This window comes from Sinohyriopsis cumingii, chromosome 7, assembly GCF_028554795.1.
Source record: "Sinohyriopsis cumingii isolate HCF-2022 chromosome 7, ASM2855479v2, whole genome shotgun sequence".
Classification (NCBI taxonomy): Eukaryota; Metazoa; Mollusca; class Bivalvia; order Unionida; family Unionidae; genus Sinohyriopsis; species Sinohyriopsis cumingii.
Window position 1 is genome coordinate 134,205,426 of NC_142967.1, and position 17,948 is coordinate 134,223,373.

Below are 17,948 nucleotides of genomic sequence, written 5' to 3' on the forward strand. Positions count from 1 at the left end.
GAAATGCACCTCTCTACACCTTGGATTGTAGCATCAACTTCAGTTGAGTGGCTAGATTTGTATATTTGGGCGTCATTAGAGTACAATTGGTGAGACACTGGATGATGATCTATGACACTTGAGAGCGACTGAGTGTATAGAATGAAGAGAACAGGTCCAAGAACAGACCCCTGTGGAACACCACAACATAGATCAACTGGAGTGTATTCCATTTGCAGATACAATTTGTGTCCTGTTGACCAAGTAGGACTTGAACCACAGTAAGGCTGTATCATGAATGCCAAATACATGCTGGAGATGGTGAAGTAATATATCATGGTCTATTGTGTCAAATGCTGCAGACAAATCAAGGAGGGTGAGGACTGTAATCTTTCCACTATCCAACGCAGAGAGAATGTCATTAACTACTTTTAGAAGAGTAGTTTCAGTACTGTGGCAAGGGCAATATGCAGATTGTACATTGCTAAAAAGACTGTTTGAATTCAGATGAGATACAAGCTGGGAAAAAACAACCTTTTCTAAGATTTTTTATATGAATGGGAGATTAGAAACTGGGCGGTAGTTCTTTAAATCATTATGGTCTAGTGTTGGTTTCTTCAGCAGAGGCTTTACAATGGCAGTTTTGAAAAATGACGGGAATTCCCTGGATAAGAGAGACGTATTAATAACATCAGTTAGTGTTGTTGTTGTTGTTGGGTTTAACAGCATTTTTCAGCATACGATAGGCTATACATGGCGGCCAGTATTAATCAGTTAGTGAAGGCAATTCTGGATCTAAGCACTCACGCAGCAGTAATGTTAGAATTGGATCAAGTTCACATGACTTTGGTGCACTCTTCATCAGGATTGTACATTCGAAATCCATAGAGACAGGTTCAAATGCTGCTAATGGTTGCCGCTCAAGTTCTGTATCCCAACTGTATGGTGATGACGAGTCAATTGAAATTATGGTGTCAAGCTTATCTCTAATGGTTTGTACTTTGTCACGGAAGAAATTTGCAAACATGTCCGGAAGGTCGACTGGAGAGAAGGTAGTTGGAAGATTTGTTCCCTGACATTAGCTTATTAGTGATCTCGAAGAGCTCTTTGCAGCTGGAACTTTCCATGATCTTAGTATTGTAGTGGGCTGATTTTGCTGCATGGACTATATTTGTGACATTCTTTATAGCGGCTTCATTGATTTGCTTATAAATAGTGAGTCTGGTGGAAAGCCAAAGCCTTTCAGCTTTATGGCAGTCTCTTTTAGCAGTGTGAAGCTGGTCCCTAACACTGCTATGCCATGGAGAACACTTTTGAATTGATACTCTGCACTTGGTAGCTGGGGAATGTTTGTTGAGCAATGAACGCAGGCAGTTATCGAGTTGTTCTGCTGTAGGAAGTAAGCAAGTTGTTAGGTTTGCTTGGATGTCGTTCATTAGTTTGGTTCATATTTATCATACAGAAGTTTCTGTTAGTAGCAGATAAAGGTGGAGGGTTAGGGACTGATACATCAAGATGGCATATAATGCAGAGGTGATCTGATGCAAGGTCATGGGATACCAGAGAGGACCATAGAATGTTATCATCAGGTCTATGAAGAATCCAGTCTAAAATGTGACCATGTTTATGGGTGTGTTGGTTAACTGACTGTTTGAGGTTGAAAATATTAATGGAATCTATGAGTTTTGATGTGTTTGGGTTTCCGGGACAGTCAAAGTGAAAGTTGAAGTCTCCTAGAATAATCAGGTTGCCACCTATCGAATTTCCATAGTCCAGGAGATTCAGAAACTGCTCCAAAAAGAGAGATTCAGCCAGCTTGTTTTTTCTGCTAGGAAGAGGGCGGTATAGGCAGATAAAATGGACTGACCTTTGCTCCAGTGTGAGTGTGGTTTGGACTAGTTCAAACGATGTGTGGTCAAAATTGAATGTTGTGTTGTGGTTAAGACATTTGATCATGGAATTTTTTGTGATGACAGCAATTCCACCTCTGCGAAAGTTACGTAGGAACGACTTGATGGAGTAACCAGTGGGTGTTAGATCCACACACTTGGGCTCATCGCCTGATGTTTTATAAACTATAAACTGCCACGCTGCAGACATCTTAGTGAGAGGACGACTAAACTTGTTAAAGCTGTGCAAAAACTCCAAGTCACACACACACACACACACACACATTTTGACTCATGGGTCTCAAAATGTTTTAATCTGAAAGAGTATTTATAGAGTTATGTAAAAATGAGCTGGGCCTATATCATAAACTAGTTTGTATGTTTCTAGTCTTATTTGTCTCAGTATAAACATGTGTTAAAGTAGGGCTATTTTTCCTTTGTAATTAATTCATCATAATTGCTGTCACAATGAGTGTATAGGAATCTTAAGGCCCATATTTATCTGTGTTATTTACCAGTTCATTTGAAACACACACACACACACACACACACACACACACATGGTGTTGGTGTGACTTTAACTGGATTTAATGATTTGTACCTATGATGATGATCACATACTTTGGAACCAACAAACCTTGCTAATGCCAGATGTTGTCATCTGTGTATTATACAGTATATTGAATTAAGTCAGATAAAAAGAACTGACCACAAATTTTTCCTCAGGGGTACAGCTTTTTTTTTTACTGAAGTAGAACTTACTAAGGATATGACATGCCTTGATACAACTTCATTCTTCATGACCATATGTGTCTTCTGACCCTTTTTGTTTTCACACACCACAAGTTATTTACCAAAATAAGTTTTTAGACCTTGTTATACTAAGATGATATTGTAAAAAAAAAATTCCAGAACTTGTGTTATCAGACATAGTATAAGGAGACATGATGTCTAATTTTCAAGTTAAGACCAAGTTTGCATCAATTGGAAATGAATAGTTGCCAAATTATCTCAAAATATATTTATACTTATTTAGCAAGAAATATTTACAGTGTTAATGAACTTAGTGATAGCTATAAAAATCTAAAATCTATTGTGACTCTTGTAATTAAAGTTTTGCCCTGTTTGTTCATTTGTGCCCACCTTCGAATGAGATTATGCAAACTTTACAATAAGAGTGTCACAGAAGCCAAAGCTCACTCACCAAAAAGATATGGTGCAAGTTTCCAACTTGTCTGTGGTTTGGTGCTTACTTTGTCACTTGGATATTGTACTTATGCAAATTTATACACTTCACTACTATCAAAAATATAAGAAAAAGAAAATGTATTGCTTTTATAACAGTGACATTTCTAGAATACTGTGAATCACAATAGTATGTACTATAATTTCATTACTATTTACATGGTAATGAAACTTGACTACATTTGTAGTGTAGATTTCAGTTATTAATTGTGTGGCAGAGGCTATTGGTAGATTGCTAACATCATGGTAGTTCTCTCGGAAAGTACAAAGACATTTAAGACTTGTCATAAAGTCAACTTCGTGCCAGTGGTTATTAAAAAGATAAGGACATATGTATCAAGCTAGGTATAGTAGTGTATTTAGTTTGGAATATGGCATACATTCAGTTATTTTGTTTCTTGTTGTGTATTTTGTTAATATAATTAAGCATTATTAAAAGAAATTAGCATATAATTAAACGGTTACTGCATTTGTTTGGGAAAATATGAACTCATTTTGTCAGATGAATATACTGCACTCCCAAGGTCGTGCAGTATTTACATCCAAAAAAACTTGTTTATATTTTCCCATACAAATGCAGTAGCCTATAAAAACATCGTGATTCAAGACAAATATTGAATGCAAATTATATTATTCCACTTTAATTACAAATATATGACCAAGCACTAAAATCCTTGTATAAGCTAATTAACATTAAACACTGGGCTTCAAATGAGGTAGGTTGGTGGAGCAGGAAAATTTGAACATGCACAATGCAGATGTGTCAGATTTGCAGGAGATGGCAAGTGTATTTTTTCATTGTTAAGCAGAACATATTTCACGTAAAAACGGTGAACGCTTTAGACCACTCGGCCACTCAGGGCCCCCACAAACTGACTACAAAACAAAGATGGTGAACATTGTAAAGTACATGTATGACATCAAACATAACCCAAAATCAAGATCAATTGTCAGTCATACAGAACATTCTTTGGCAAAACATCATACTGAACAGTCTTTAAATACTCATTTGTACAAGAATTTGCTGTTACATGTATAAGTAATTCACAGCATTCAAACAGTGTAAACAATTGACGTGACAATAACTGCTTACTGTGCTTTATATGTACACATGCAACAAGTGAATGGTACATATCAGTAAATCACAATAAATCCCTCCCAAAAAGTAAATAGTTTGATTTTATGAAAACATTTATAACAATATTGTATGGGATGGTGAATTTAGAATAGGCCAAGTGCAGTCTCCAGCATGTTGTGAGAGGTGTCTAATAGAAGCAGGGATAACAGTGGCTTGTTAGTTACTGTGCTGCCAAACCTGCAACTGAAAGGATGTGGTCTGAATCCTACCATCAAATAAGCCTGGTGCTACAATGGTGTGGCCTTGGACATCAGTACAGTAAAACACCAAACTAAAACATGGATACATCTTATAATAAATATTGCATAAATTAGCACAGTCAGTCAGAAAAGATCTTCAGTTTTTACTGTTTAATGAAATTCTTTGGTTATGAAATGCACTGTGTATTTGTTTATATTAATGAGGCTAATCGTTTAATTAGGTCGTTTACAATTATACTTTGCTCCTTTAATCATATTTTATGACAGGAACCGAAATCTTGGGTGGGGAAGATCAAACATTTTTATCTCTTTATTCATTGTGAAAGATTTATAATTGTGAGGAAACTGCAGAAAAACAAATTTCATATATCACAAGATCTTGACTCATTTCTGTTGGCCAAAAATTAAAAGTGATGTTTGTAAACACTGCAGATCTTGTCATACTTGTCAAATGGTAGGAAAACCCAATCAGAAGATACCTAAGGCTCATCTGCAACCTATTCCTGCATTTGACGAACCATTTAGCAGAATAATGGTAGATTGTGTTGGTCCCTTACCTAAGACCAAGTCAGGTAACCAATACTTGTTGACCATAATGTGTGCATCAACAAGACTTCCAGAGGCAATTCATTTGAGGAATATTAAATCTTAAACAATAGTAAAAGCTTTAATAAATTTTTTTACTCAAATTGGCCTTCCCAAATCTGTCCAGTCTGATCAAGGGTAAAATTTTAGGTCTGAAATTTTCCAGCCAGTTATGCTTGAATTTGGCATTCAGCAGTTCAAGTCAAAAGTGAAATTATGGTTTGACAGAACTACAATGGAGAGAACTTTTGAGTCTAGTAATAGAGTTCTGTCTCTCTTCAAAATTTTCTTCAGAATGAGTTAAATTATAATAATAGTACTCCTGAGGTGTAAATAATTTAAGGGAGTACCAGTATAATTGAAAGAGATAGCCAGGCTAAACATGCAATCAATTTAGTTGTACCTGTCTCAGTCAGTGATGATTTAAGTGAAAGAATCAATTGGACTCTACTGATTTTGGAGCGACAAATCTTCGGAATTCATAAATTATGGATAATCTGGACCAGAAACTTTCACATTTGCAACAGAAAGAAAGGAATGAACTTAAACAGTTATTTGAATATGAGCACTTATTTCCAGATGTTCCTACAAGAACAAACAAAATTTTCCATGACGTTGAAATTGTAAATTCCTCACCTGTGAAACAACACCAAAACAGGATGAAACCTCTCAAACAGGAATACTTGAAAAAGAAATTCAATATTTGCTGGAGAATTATTTCATAGAGCCCAGTAAAAGTGACTAGAGTTAACCATGTATACTTGTTCCAAAACCAGATAAAACTTTCCATATCTGCACTGTTTATAGGATGGTGAACAAGGTGAATAAAACAAATTCATTTCCATTATCAAGAATTGATGACTGCATTGATAAGATTGGAAATGCCAGGTGTGTCACCAGATTTGACCTTCTGAAAGGATTTTGGCAAATTCCACTGACGGAAAGAGCAAATTTCAGCATTCGTGACTCCAGAAGGACTTTATCAATATAAAGTGATGCCGTTTGGGATAAAAGGTTCGCCAAATAAAGTTGTACTTTTCAACATTTAATGAATATGATAACCTCTGGTCTAGATAATTGTGATGTTTACATCGATGATGTCATCATCTACAATGACACCTGGAAAGAACATTTAGCAACGATTCGGAAATTCTTTGACAGACTCACTGATGCAAGTTTGGCAATTAATTTATCCAAAAGTGAGTTCTGCCATGCTAGTGTATCATTTCTAGGACATATCGTGGGACATGGAGAAGTTAAACCTATAGATGCTAAGGTCAAGGCTATCTCTGAATTCCCTGTGCCTGTTAGTAAAAAGCATCTGATGCGATTTTTAGGTATGGCTGGATGCTATCGGGAATTTTGTTCCAATTTTTCTAAAATTGCTGAACCCCTGACAAATTTATTGAGCAAAAAACCAAGTTTCATTGGATTGAAAAATGTCAGGAGGCGTTTGGTAAGTTAAAAGCCATACTTAAAAGCACACCAGTTCTTACAGCTCCAAATTTCAGCCAATCATTTAAACTGTCAGTTGATGCAAGTGATCTTGTGAGTTGTATTGATTCAAGAAGACGAAAATGGTGTTGATCATCCATTGTGTTATTTTTCTAAAAAATTAAATAAGCACCAAAGAAATCAATTGAGAAGGAATGTTTGGCTTTGATATTGGCATTACAACATTTTGAAATTTACATTAGTTCAGCTCCTTTGATTATTGTGTTTAGTGATCACAACCCCCTTACTTTCATTGGCAAGATGAAAAATAAAAATCAGTGTCTGCTGAGGTGGAGTTTGTTGTTACAGGAATATAATATTGACATCAGGCACATCAAGGGAAAAGATAACTTAATAGCAGATGCACTTTCCCATGTATAGAAATATTACTTCATGTACACTTTGAATAATTCATAAGAGTTCTTCTTATGTTATTTGTGTTAAAAAAACTTATATAATTAATCTATGGAAAAAGAAAGCTTATTATATAAATCTTTCTTTTTCATTATGGGGAAGTGTTACATATATTTGATTTATTTTATATTTCATTTAATTTAATTGTTTGTTTGTAAGTTTTAAACTTTTTTATTCCTTTACATGCTATTTTAATGTAACTTTATTTACTGGAATAGAGTTCAGTTCTGATTTTTTTTATGTTTGACATGAAAAACTTTATAAAGACATTGTATCTTAGCTGACCTAGTTCCTGACCTTGATTCAGAAATTAGTGAGAGTTGTAGTAAACAACTTATTTTTTTTAAAATTCCTTCTCAGAGTAAGATTCATAAAGTAAAATCAAGGCCATACTTGGAGTACATGACAAATAACATGTAGCAATTGTTACAAACTCAGGTTTTTCCAGAGGACTGACCCACATCTGGGCATCTGTTTTGCGTTGTAGTTAGATTTATTACTGATGTTTTGAGAAATAATAGCTATTCTTGCCTTAACACTGGAGAAGTTAAAGTGTTTTATGTTGTGACCAGTTTTGAAGCTAATTATTTTGTTTTCTTCAGTTTATTTGGATTTCAAGTTTGTTTTCCCTGGAAATACTAGTGCTCTAAATTAATTCTTGGACAAAGACATTTATTGAAATTAACACAGAATTAAAAAAACTGGAATATTATTTGCTGTGATTCAACAAAGAACTGTTGACTTATCAGTATGACACCGACTACAGCATGTGTCATCACCTTCCATTTTGGATTTCATCTGGATTCAACTCAGTTTCATTAGGATTTTTTATTACTAGGACTTCTATTTTTTATTTCTTGGATTATTTTTGGATTTGATTCATAAAACCGTAAGTTCATTTTCTCATTTTTCCTTGTTTTTTTTAGAGAAATAATATATTTGTTAAATTTTACAAAGCTTGTTGTCTTCACTCTTTTCTTGTTACTGTTTGAAAGAGCCTAAACACGTAACAATAGTCAAGATTGTGCTGACATACATATACATATACATATACTTTTCTGCCTTCTTTCAGCCTTTAGGAGAATTGCCCTTTGAGCCAGAATTTTTACCAATCTATGCAGATATTTGCTTTTCTGTGGAAGGACACAGGTTTCTCTGCCACAAGGTAAATTGAGATGTTCATGTACACGATGCATACAAGCAGTTTTAGTTTTGCCCCATTTCTAGTGTCATGGTCCTGAACAACAGAAAACATTAAACAGACATGACAATGTGCAAGTGCTAGTTCACTATCATGCTATTTAAGAAAAAAGAGCATTGGTTCTTATAACTCGAGAAAAATGACAAAATTTGATGTTTTGCATCTCAAACATGAAAACCATGACTCAGCATTGAGGATTGTGTGAAAATAATTTTACAGAAGCAGGGTCCTTTCATTCTAGTTTGATAGTTTGATAAACTTTTATATTTAGTTTTTATTATAAATATATAACATTAAAAATAATTAAATTTTACAGTAATGTTGTTGTGTTTCTGATGTAGTGGACGGGTGTTTTCCTGCATAATCTTTGATCATAGTGCTGTGGTTTAGAACATTCAAACTTAACAAGTTTCCTTATTGAATCCATTTTCAGATATTTTTGAGCAGCATTTTAAATTTAGATATTTCTTATTTAATAATTTTTGACTGACATTGTAAAGATGCATATTTGTGAATAAAACTGTGAAGTAATCTGTGTAATTCCAACAATAAAAGGACTACATTGACTGAATTAGGAAGTCATCCATAATAGGTACGGTATATACTCACATATAAGCTGAATAATTTAGGAAAAAATAAAGGCCTGGAAGAGGGGGGGGGGGTTGGCTTATCCACAGGCCAATGTCTAAACTTTACAGTTTTTAGTATACATGTAATTTTTTAAATATAACTTTGCCTAAATAAATGCATTTAGAACTTATCTTGTGCATCTTGAGATGTCACGGAATTGTAGGTCAGCTTATATGCGGGTCATGCACGTTTTATTGTTTATACCTGTTCAGTTTGGGGGTCGGCTTATATGTGAATGGGCTTATACACGAGTATATATGGTAGTATATGTTATTGGATTGGAAAAATAGGACTCTGTGCTTGAAAAGCCATCCAGTGGGGTGGTGAAAGGATGGAGTAATGTTCTTCCATGGGAACTGCAGAAAATCAGTCTTTGGCATGGATGGGTTTCAGTACAACCATGTCTTTGGCATAGTGTCCATTCTCTGGTACTGAAAGAGTGTTTTGTTACTAATAACAGTAACAATCTTTATGCTCTTGCAAAAAAAACCAACAAATTATTGATCCAGTTTCCATTCATGTCAATTTTTTTTCAAACTGTCAGGGTTAGGGAAGCAACTCAGATTTAGGGAAAGGATCCTACTTGATAGTTATCTCCCTTGGATATTCCACTGATTGTAGTATTTGACACAAATAGTAGAAAAAAGATAACAAAAGGAAGACACAACAGTAGACCAATAATTCCTCAAATAGTGTTTCAAAAATTTATATAAATTCTTTTATGAAATATAAAGAAAAGTAACTGTATAAAACATGATAAAGCTCATTTAGCATGATATGTTTATGGTAATAAAATGGAAAGGACCATAAATTGTAATATCTCTTTAGTTATGTTTATGGACCATGAATTGTAATATCTCTTTAGTTATGTTTATGGACCATGAATTGTAATATCTCTTTATTTATGTTTATGGACCATGAATTGTAATATCTCTTTAGTTATGTTTATGGTAGTAAAATGGAAAGGACCATGAATTGTAATATCTCTTTAGTTATGTTTAAGGTAGTAAAATGGAAAGGACCATGAATTGTAATATCTCTGTAGTTATGTTTATGGACCATGAATTGTAATATCTCTTTAGTTATGTTTATGGTAATAAAATGGAAAGGACCATGAATTGTAATATCTCTGTAGTTATGTTTATGGACCATGAATTGTAATATCTCTTTAGTTATGTTTATGGTAGTAAAATGGAAAGGACCATGAATTGTAATATCTCTTTAGTTACGTTTATGGTAGTAAAATGGAAAGGACCATGAATTGTAATATCTCTTTATGTTCATGGTAGTAAAATGAAAAGGACCATGAATTGTAATATCTATTTAGTTATGTTCATGGTAGCAAAATGGAAAGGACCATGAATTGTAATATCTCTTTAGTTACGTGTATGGTAGCAAAATGGAAAGGACCATGAATTGTAATATCTCTTTAGTTATGTTTTTCTATCTAATCTTATGTAAATTAGTATCACTTCAACTGTCTAAAATGTCAGTAACCTCAGACCTTTGATTTGTCTAATCTTAGAACAAGGTAATTTGAACATTTTTCAAAGCCTAGGGAATAAGTGTACTTAAGAAGAAGGAGTCAATGCAAGGCTATTTCATTTGTTGCAGGTATTTTTCTGTGGCAGAAGTGATTATTTCAAGGCCCTCCAGATTGATCACTTTGGAGAATATACAGCCTCTGAGGGCGACCTTCCTGTTGTCTTTATACATGATATAAGTGCCGATATTTTCACTAGGGTCATGTACTACATTTATCAAGACAGCTGTGAGGTAAGGTTATATTTCAGGATGCTTACAAATAAAATCACTGTTACATCCAACAGTTTGATTTCCTGAAGAGCAACAGAATATGAGACCACATCATTATGTGAGATCTTCTGGGATAAGTTAAAAATTAAAGGCTATTGGTTTTACTCCCATGTAATTCCTCTAGTTACTCCATTGATAGCATCCCCCTGTGGACTCAGAGGTGTAGAAAAAGCCCAATGAGCCATCCAAACATGTAAGAGGCAATCAATGGAGACGGGAGCCATAGTAGTTTAGTGATTAGCCAGACATATTTACTGACAGGGTACAGATTCAGGTGCTATGACTGTATCAGCCAATGATATCTGCCATGTTGCATATGTGGGCAAAGTACTTTGCTTGAATTGCCTTAGCACTAAATAGCCAACTTAGGTTGATGTGCTGTAAAACACCAAACTAAACCAAACTGACATGTCGTCATGTTCTAAAATAATTAGCTGAATTGGGTAAATAGGTACTCCTCCAATTTGTAATAATTCATATATTGTCCTAATTTGTAATTGCCCATATATTTGTCATAATTCTCATGCTAAATGATAAACCCATCCCATGTTTTTTCTGATGGTAAGCCAAGCCTTCCTTTGTTACAGAAATAAGAGTCATTTTGTGTTTTTTAAACAAAATTTATTGACACAGCTTAAGTTCTATTTTAAAGTCAGAATGAAAACAGCTTAGTTCCAGTTTACTCTTGCTTTGAATTGCTGTAGATTGAGAGATACAAGATAAAAAAATATCTATCTAAATGCAGTAGTTAAACACTAAATTTAAATATGTTTGTTGTATCTATTTTTCAACATTAAGAAATGATGGGTTAGCTAAGATGTACACCACATTTTACACCTTAGTGAATAGAATGATACATCTTCAGTAAATCCAGCATTTTTGCTCCATGTTACAAAGTTAGTGGAAATGGTTCAAAGGACATATAAGAATGGTTCAATTGTTCAACACAGAATCAACTTCAGACCATTTTTTTTCGCTGCAAGGCAAAAAACATGAGTTTGATCCTTGATGTTCATTCTCAGTTTCACAAGTGCTTTTAATCCAGATAAGGTCTTTAACCATGTTCTTGGTTTCAGCACATTCTGTAAGGTTTCACAATAATATTCATTGTAAGTATATTTGGTCTGTATTCTTCACTGCTGTATAAAGCTGAAAATTGAATATTAAAATAAGGTGGTAATTGTCTTCTAAATTCAAAATCACTCTCTAGTACATATCATTTTCCTCATAGGAGTCACAACACTCCTTTCAAAGTTGCCAATGAGAATTGTTCAAGTTAACAATTTTTAAACATGGAAGTGTGATGAGCAAAGCTGTTGATTTTGCATAATGTCATAACTTAAATTTCATGTGAATTGATCGGTAAATTATAGGTGTGGAAAAATGACATGAAGGAGTTTAAACAGAAAATATGTCGTATAAATAGAGAATGTGGAAGAATTGGTATGAGTTTTCCAAAAATGTCAATGATATTGAAGGAAATAATTTTGAATATCATCCATGACAAATCAGACAGTTCCTGTTGGGATGATAATTTTGTATATTGTACAGATGATCTGGATGAAATAACCATTCTCCCTGAACATGAGTGGAAATGTATCAATTAATTTTTAACAGAATTTGATAGGGATTCTTTTCCTTCTGTATGACGAAACAGTGTCATATCAAAAGAATGGTTGTGTAGTATTTTGATAGAGTGTATAATCTTATCTGCCATAATGTCACAAATAGATATACAGTGGAACCCTACTATAATGCGATATTTGGGGTCAAAAAAATTGGATCGCGTTAATAGTGGGGTCACATTAATGAGGGGTTTTGACAGTATTTTCATTATTTAAGAGAACAACTCATTGGTACATATATGTGGGTGTGTGGGTGTGATTTGGATTTTTAACATAGCTTTAACAATTTTTCAGTCATATTGCTATGATGTCTACAGTGTGGCAGTTTATAGTGATGTCTAGCACTGAGGTGTCATGCCACAGACATGTAGCATGATGTCCCACCCAGTCACATTATCCTGACACCAGGCCGACCAGTCCTAACACTAACCTCTTAATGCTAAACACCAAGCAAGGCAGCTGTTAGTACCATTTTTGTAAGTCTCTGATATGACTCGGCCGGGAATTGAACCCACGACCCCCAGCATCCGAAACAGACGCTCTAACCACAAGGCCACAGGAGCGGTTCATATATGTGTATTCATGTCTAATGTATATCATAAATAGGGTATCAACAACGTTTACTATCTTGCCATCATGGCATGCAGTTCATCCATAATGAACGTAATTCTATTGAAAAATTGCACACAGATATGAAATATTCAGCAATTTTGTGTCAGATCATTGTGTCTGAATTCAGTGTTTAATACAGTGAGACCCCGCTATAACACGATAGTTGGGAACCATAGAACCCGATGGTGTTATAGACCGAACCATGTTATAAGCAACCAGATCAGTTAGCTGAAGAAAATGTACCCCCCAAAAAATTGTGGGGGGTGTAGGTAATAAATGCGGGCGGTAAAATACATGCTTCATCGGCACAGTTACCTTCTTAAATTGATGCATATTAAATGAGAAATACACCTGTAGTGAAAACAGAGAAGACACATATAATAGTTTACTTTATTTAGAGGACCATGAATTGGTACATATACATGAATCCTTTTGATATATAAATAATAATAATAATAATAATAATAGTAATAATGTGGACTTTGTATAGCGCCTAATCTTTAGAAGCTCTAAGCGCTTTACAACATTGGACAACACCTATAACATACAAAACATATATAATGATACGATTACAAACACAAACACCCTGAAATTAGAAAACATAAAGAACATGCTGAAAATATTTAAGGTAGGAAACATTATTAGGTCTTTAAGTTTGTTCTTGCAGTCGAAATAAGCGAGTTTTAAGAGCACTCTTGAATGGGGTCACTGTGTCTTTGTATATAAATGTCTAATGTATAGCATGAATAGAGTATCAACACTGTGTACTCACCTGCAAACCTCATCATATACATTGAATCCACAATACAAGTGATTCCATTGAAAATATGCACACACACAGCTTTGAAATATCCAGTAATTTTGGTCTGAATTCAATGGAAAAACTTAGCACAATCACGTAATGAATGATGAAGCACATTTACTTTTCAGTACGTTCCAAGTCGGTAAAAGTTAGTTTGCATTTTAACCAGCTGTTGGTAGCATTTGTAAGCATAAACTTTTTCAATACAAAAAGGAAACTTTCACAGCACAGTTAACGTGTTCCAGTCATGTTGGAAAATGAAAAAATCCATCAGATTCCATCACTTTTATTTGAGTCAGGTACTGACTTCCTTTGAAGGAAAGTTCTTTGCTGTTATTGAAAGATTGTGGTAGGCTTTCTTTGATGAAGGGTGCTTTCTTTGATGAAGCATGCATGTGCTATTTAAGTCACCACTAAAGGACAGCTTTGGAGAACCAAACAAATGCCCATTTCTTATTGTGGCGGCAACATCAAATAATTGTATTACATGATTGAGACTGGTATTTTTTCCATTTGCTGAGTACGTTTTCATAACAGTCGGTGCTTCAGAGGTAATCTGTTTCCTTTGAAATTTCAGCAAACTATTTTATCTGCGTACATTTTTCAAAAGAAATTGGCCATCGTTTGGACTATTCTAGTTACTGTCCCTCCAAGCCTATTGAATAAACCAATAAGTAAGATGTATTTTTTTTTATAATACATTTGTGGTAGCAGCGTGATGTAGCCTTCCATGCATGCATCAGAAAATTAACAAAGGGTCAACGGACAATAGAGACACACGTGTTCTGATGACAGGGATTATTACAGAAAATGAGAGAATTCTGAAGGATTTAATTCTGAGTGAAAAGAAGAGGAATATTTACTTACCATTCACATACAAATGTCAGTCTTTGTAAATATATTAATTACTAGCAAGCGGCCAAAAATCCGATGAAAGATAAATTCCGAGACAATGCCTCATCTGGATGATCTCCGTTACCAGAAATGTCAACAACAAAAAAGCGGATATTTCACAACATACAGAACTCATGCTAGATGTCAAGATAAGTGGATTATGATATAACAGTGCACTGTTTAGATGGTTTGTCAATATGGACAAAGAATTTGTTTATGTAACAGTATATAAATTTCAGTGCAGTTTATATCCAGTTTGTGGCTTCCTTTCATGGGGCCTCTGAATTTCTGCACTCCAAACCAATGGTTGTATATAAAAGAAACAGCCAACAATGTCGCCAATAAATAAAAAAGAGCCCCATAGTATGTTTTGCAGCCAATAAGGAAAAACAATCTAAGTTTTTGACATTGGTGAAGACCTACGCGATCCCAGAATAAACTTTTTATGCGTATTTTTCTCTCGTACTTTTAAGAAGAAAAAAATACTTTTTTGTGTACGAGAAAAATACATATAAAATTTCAGGAGCCAATCCATGACCATCTTGTATTATTCATACACAATCTCTTCCCCAAAATGATAACAAACTTTTTACATTTTTGTTGTCCTTTTTAAGAAAGATTTTTTTGTGCACAAGAAAAATACATGTATTTGAAATTTCGGGAGCCACGCGACGACCGTGTTATGTCAGAATTTGTGTTATGACAGAGCGCGCTATAGCTGGGTCACACTGTATATAGCATGAACAGAGTATTGGCACTGTTTACTTGCCATCTGATATCGTCACTTTGGGGCTTGCAGTTAATCCATAATACATGTTATTCCATTGCAAAAATTGCATACATATTTAAACTATTTAATAATTTTGTCACAGATCATTATGTGTCTGAAATCATTGGGAAAAATTAACAGCAGAATTAGGTTAAGAAAGATGAAGCAGGACCCCGATTGGCCGAGTGGTCTAAAGCGCTCTCCATTACAGATCACTGCCATCTCACCTCTGTCTGCGTGGGGTCAAGTCTTCGTGTCGGCCAATGTTGGTATGTGAGAAAGCTTGCCAGTAGCTTCTCGTGGGTTGGTGGTTCTTTCCGGGCATTTCCCGTGTTCTTCCTCCACCATGAATTCTGGCTGCCATGAATAGCCTGTCGTGTGCTGAAAAATGGCTTTAAACCCCACAACAATAACAACAACAAAGACGAAGCACATGTATGGCTCATTACGTTCCAGGGTCTATGAACAGTGTCTGTACAAATTTCATACCGCAAAAATTTTCTCATATGTGTTTCTGTGTACATTTATCCATTGTAAATTTCCAATAATTAACGCTTATACGCCTATTTGTTTGAACAACTACAGCAAGAATAATTAACAATCAACACTTGCTTTCAGCATGCATATAACTTTTACTTCAGATTTTGTGAATATCGAAAGAAACATGTGAAAACTACTATACTAATCATTGTGCAAAGTGCAGAAAACACTTGGCATAGCGGTAAAATATTTTTATAAAAAATAGGAAATTAATAACGAGTTCATAAGCAAACACCATACACTTGTAAAACCCAAGAACTAAGTGCAGGAGGCCTACAATGGTCGCAAGTCACTTTTATATAAAAAAAAAATGTAAGCTGAACGCATATACAATTTCATACCATTATTTACTGGTCAACTGATTGCATTTAATAACATCGCAAAGCCCAACAAACATGTTAGCGGCTTTTGTTTTTTTATGTTCATAAAATTGTGTGAATCTTTTATTAACCACCGCATTGTGTGCTGCTTGGTTGTGTATGCAGTTAGAGAAGAACACATGTTGGCTATTGTTTGAGCAATGACTCTATACAGAATTACTTGAAGACAATCACAAAGATGACTTACTGCCTTTACTCATGGATCGGTAATAAGTAACATTTTTGATAATGTTTATTTTGGTATGACACTTCAAGAACCTAGTGAAATTGTTAAATTTCAGAAGCCACACCACAATTGTATTATATTTAAATTCATACACGAACTCTTCCCCAAAATGATAATAAACATTTTACACACTATTTCTTGTACTTTAAAAAAATATATTTTCCAGGTATGAGAAAAATACACGTACATGTATTTCAAATTTCAGGAACCATGCCACAATTGTATTATATTCAAATTCATATGCAATCTCTTCCCCAAAATGGTAATACATTTTTTATACACTATTTCACGTCCTTTAAACAAAAAATACCTTTTCATGTGCGAATGAATATATACAATTTCGGGAGTCATGCCACGACCACGTTATATCTGAACTCACATTATAGCGGGGTCACACTGTATTTACATATGACTGTCTGAAAACATCTACAAGTAGGCAGAATATATATGAATGCATAAGAAGTCAAACAAAAACTTCAAAATGCTGCAACTTTATTTTGTAAAGACATCTATCAACACTCTTTTTTTCACTTTCTGTTTCATGGCTGTGATCATAATGGAGTTACCACATTCACAGCTTGAGCATGCATTTGTGAATAAAAATGTTGGCACAAGATTTTTATGGTAGGACACTGATATAAGTACTTCAGTAAACACCTGATTTGATTACTAGGGTATATTTGTGTGATACAACACTGATGTCAATACTCAGTGTACACTTGATTTGATTACTAAGGTATATTACTGTAATTGGGAAACATTTTTGAAGTACATGTATTATAGAATAGTGAATATTTCAGGTATCTAAATGTTAGATGTGTGCAAGTATACAGTACAACATCTCCATAAAAGACACTCATATTTCTGTAAAATTGTGTCCTTAATGAGCAGGCATGGTTTGTATAGGTAAACTTAAGACAATTGGTTTGTCAATACTGATGTTAATGGGTAAGTGTCCTTTATATAGAGGTGAACTTAAACATATTGCTTTGTAAATATTGTTCTTAATGGACAAGTGTCTTTTATGGGCAGGTTCAATTTTATGGAGTTGAAATATAGGGCAGGTTATATTTTATAGAGTTGAAATATATATGTAAACTGAAGAAAATGGATTTGTAAATGGTGTTTTTTGTGAACAGGTGTCCTTTTTATAGAGGTGAAACATGCATGTACCCTTAAAACGGTCTCTACAGATTGTCCTTAAATGATACAAACCCATTTTGGGCAGGTGAAGAAAATGGATTTGTAGATGTTGTCCTTTATGAACAAGTGTCCTTTTTATTGAAGTGAAACGTGTATTCTTAAAATGGTTTATACAGATTGTTCTTAATAGACACAAGCCTATTTTGGGCAGGTGTTGATTTTATACAGGCAAAATATATAACACTTAAAATCAGTTTGTAAATATTATCCTTAGTGGACATGTGTCCTTTGTGGATTTGGTATCTACTGTATATATGTGAAATATATAGACAAATTGAGAATAGTCTTATGAATATTGTCTTCAATG

General features: G+C 34.3%; 1 protein-coding gene across 1 annotated transcript in view; it reads left to right on the forward strand.

The window, feature by feature from the left end:
- The window catches only part of LOC149796170 (ankyrin repeat and BTB/POZ domain-containing protein 1-like), an 84,836-nt gene that overhangs the window by 57,951 nt on the left and 8,937 nt on the right, over positions 1-17,948 (forward strand). Inside the window, exons 9-10 of the mRNA XM_089966110.1 lie at positions 8,017-8,109; positions 10,390-10,551. Coding sequence (XP_089822236.1) covers positions 8,017-8,109; positions 10,390-10,551 — 255 coding nt within the window. The remainder of the gene's footprint in view (positions 1-8,016; positions 8,110-10,389; positions 10,552-17,948) is intronic.